The 2,026-nt window shown below is 42.6% G+C and overlaps 1 protein-coding gene across 1 annotated transcript in view; it reads right to left on the minus strand.

Moving 5' to 3' along the window:
- The window catches only part of LOC104521604 (EH domain-binding protein 1-like), a gene marked incomplete at both ends in the record, with an annotated part of 38,082 nt that extends 36,590 nt beyond the window's left edge, over window positions 1–1,492 (minus strand). Inside the window, 2 exons of the mRNA XM_010163660.2 lie at window positions 159–283; window positions 1,320–1,492. Coding sequence (XP_010161962.2) covers window positions 159–283; window positions 1,320–1,492 — 298 coding nt within the window. The remainder of the gene's footprint in view (window positions 1–158; window positions 284–1,319) is intronic.
- Between the last annotated feature and the right edge of the window lie 534 nt (window positions 1,493–2,026).

Raw genomic sequence — 2,026 nt, forward strand, 5'->3', positions numbered from 1 at the left:
CCCCTGTGCATTACAAACCACGCAACCGCGCTGCCACCAAGATTTTCCGCGTTTCTCACTGTGAAGGATTGGCTAAGAAATCATTTTCCTCCTCACAAAGTACAAACCCAAAATCAGAACACACAGGTACTGAGACAAAAGCATTAATCAAAACTTACCTTAATGTCTTGCTCGGAGCTATCAGTTACAGCTTTCTGAGCAGCACTGGAGAGTGAATTTGCCACCTGTGGCTGAGCTTCTAGGAGCTTCTTCAGCTTCAAATCCACCAACTTACTGTTTTGTTCTGCTAAATATGCAAATACCACATACAACAGAGTGAGATGCATTTAAATGCAGAGTCGCTGCAACAATGCAGCAATGTAAAAGGTAGATTTCATTCGTTTTGCTATCATTTCAAACTAAAAAAGTAAAAACTAGAAGGAATTTATTTTTTTTTAGCAGTTTGGATTGGTGTAGATTTGTGTAACGTGCGTAGATGTGTGTAATGTACGTAGGTAACGCCTAAGTTATCTCAAAAAAAGATCTGTGTGGCATTCAGCTGAGAAAGTAAATGTGCTTGAAGACACTAGGTGAAAAAAAAACCCAGAAAGTAGACAACATTTAAAGTTACTCCCAACCTGTTCATACCTATACTTTGGTATAAAAACACACTTAAAGAGCCATTTATTTTCAGATGACATATAACAATTTATCATGTCTTCTAAGCACTGATAACCCCTCAAGCTTATGAACTACTAATTCATCCTAAGGCTCCTTTGGCACAGCTTCACAACATTAAAATTTCAGTATCAAAAGAGACAGCTTTCTAGCAACAATATTTTACTGTGATTTATGGAAGACGTTGAAGCCGTGAGAGCTGTAAAACGCCTCGTAACTGCGTCGAAGGGACAGATTCAAAGTCTGCCGAAGCCCCACCATTTTTTCCATCAGTTTTAGCAACTTGGATCAGAGCCCAAAGAAATTAAGAGCTGAGAATTTTACCTCCTGATAACGCTCGTTCTGTAGGTGACCGTGGACTATATGAATTGGTAACACACCTTACACACACAGTTACCTACACATACACACGTAGTAAGGAGGAAGGTGTTAGTAACAAACCACAGCGCTGATCTACAGAGTTAACCCTGGGTAGGAAGGGAGAATAAGGCTGGGGCAGAAGCCCTTGGAGACAGTCTACATGCAGCACCATGCGAGCGCAGCGTCACCTGCGTATGTTACGCACGTACATCTGGGCCTTGGGTTGGGTCAAACACGGAGAAAACAGCAGTTGCTGTGTTTTTCCACAGGCACAGCCTGAGATTTTCACCATGGGCTGGTACCTTGTAGCTGGTGGAAGTGGAGCCGTGACTGTATTGCTGCACTCAGCTCCTTCCAAGGTTTGGAGCGTCCCCATTCACGGTAGCCAAAATATTTTTGGCGTGCTGGCAACGGAACGCTGCCTGCCTGCAGCAGCAACGGGCTGGGCTCTGACGAAGGATAGTTTCCCTTTCCTCTGGCACACCCAAGCAGGGTGCTTTTAATTGAGGCTCACATGTAAGTACATGCAGGTTCTCGTGGGTTTATACATAAACAACAGGTAAGAACTATGATAGAAGAGGTTCACATTTGTTCACAGCAGCGTATGGTAGCAGTACAAACAGAGACAGATGCAATTCTTTAAAATCAACAACTGGCAGTAAAAATAAAAATGAAGTTTTCTCTTCTTGAGAGAGATTCAGCAGAGGACAAATTAATTAAGATGGCTATAATGATGGCAAATATGAAATGTCCCTTACAGTTTTGCATTGAGGTGCTCCCAGGAGATTCAGCTTTGATTAGCGTGGTGGGTTGGGTCTTAGAACTTGGTCTGAATTGGCAGAATCCCACTGAAATCTGTGTACACCGATTTCTCTCACAGCATTTGACTGCTTTCTCCATTATAGTGTAGTGGGTTTGCATCCCTGAGAAGGTATCTCTCAAGAAAAGATGCCCACAGAAATAAATGTTGGTAAGTCACTGGGGCTATGTGACAGGAATATTCATTTAC

Source organism: Antrostomus carolinensis, unplaced genomic scaffold (genome assembly GCF_000700745.2).
Source record: "Antrostomus carolinensis isolate BGI_N321 unplaced genomic scaffold, ASM70074v2 scaffold22342, whole genome shotgun sequence".
Classification (NCBI taxonomy): Eukaryota; Metazoa; Chordata; class Aves; order Caprimulgiformes; family Caprimulgidae; genus Antrostomus; species Antrostomus carolinensis.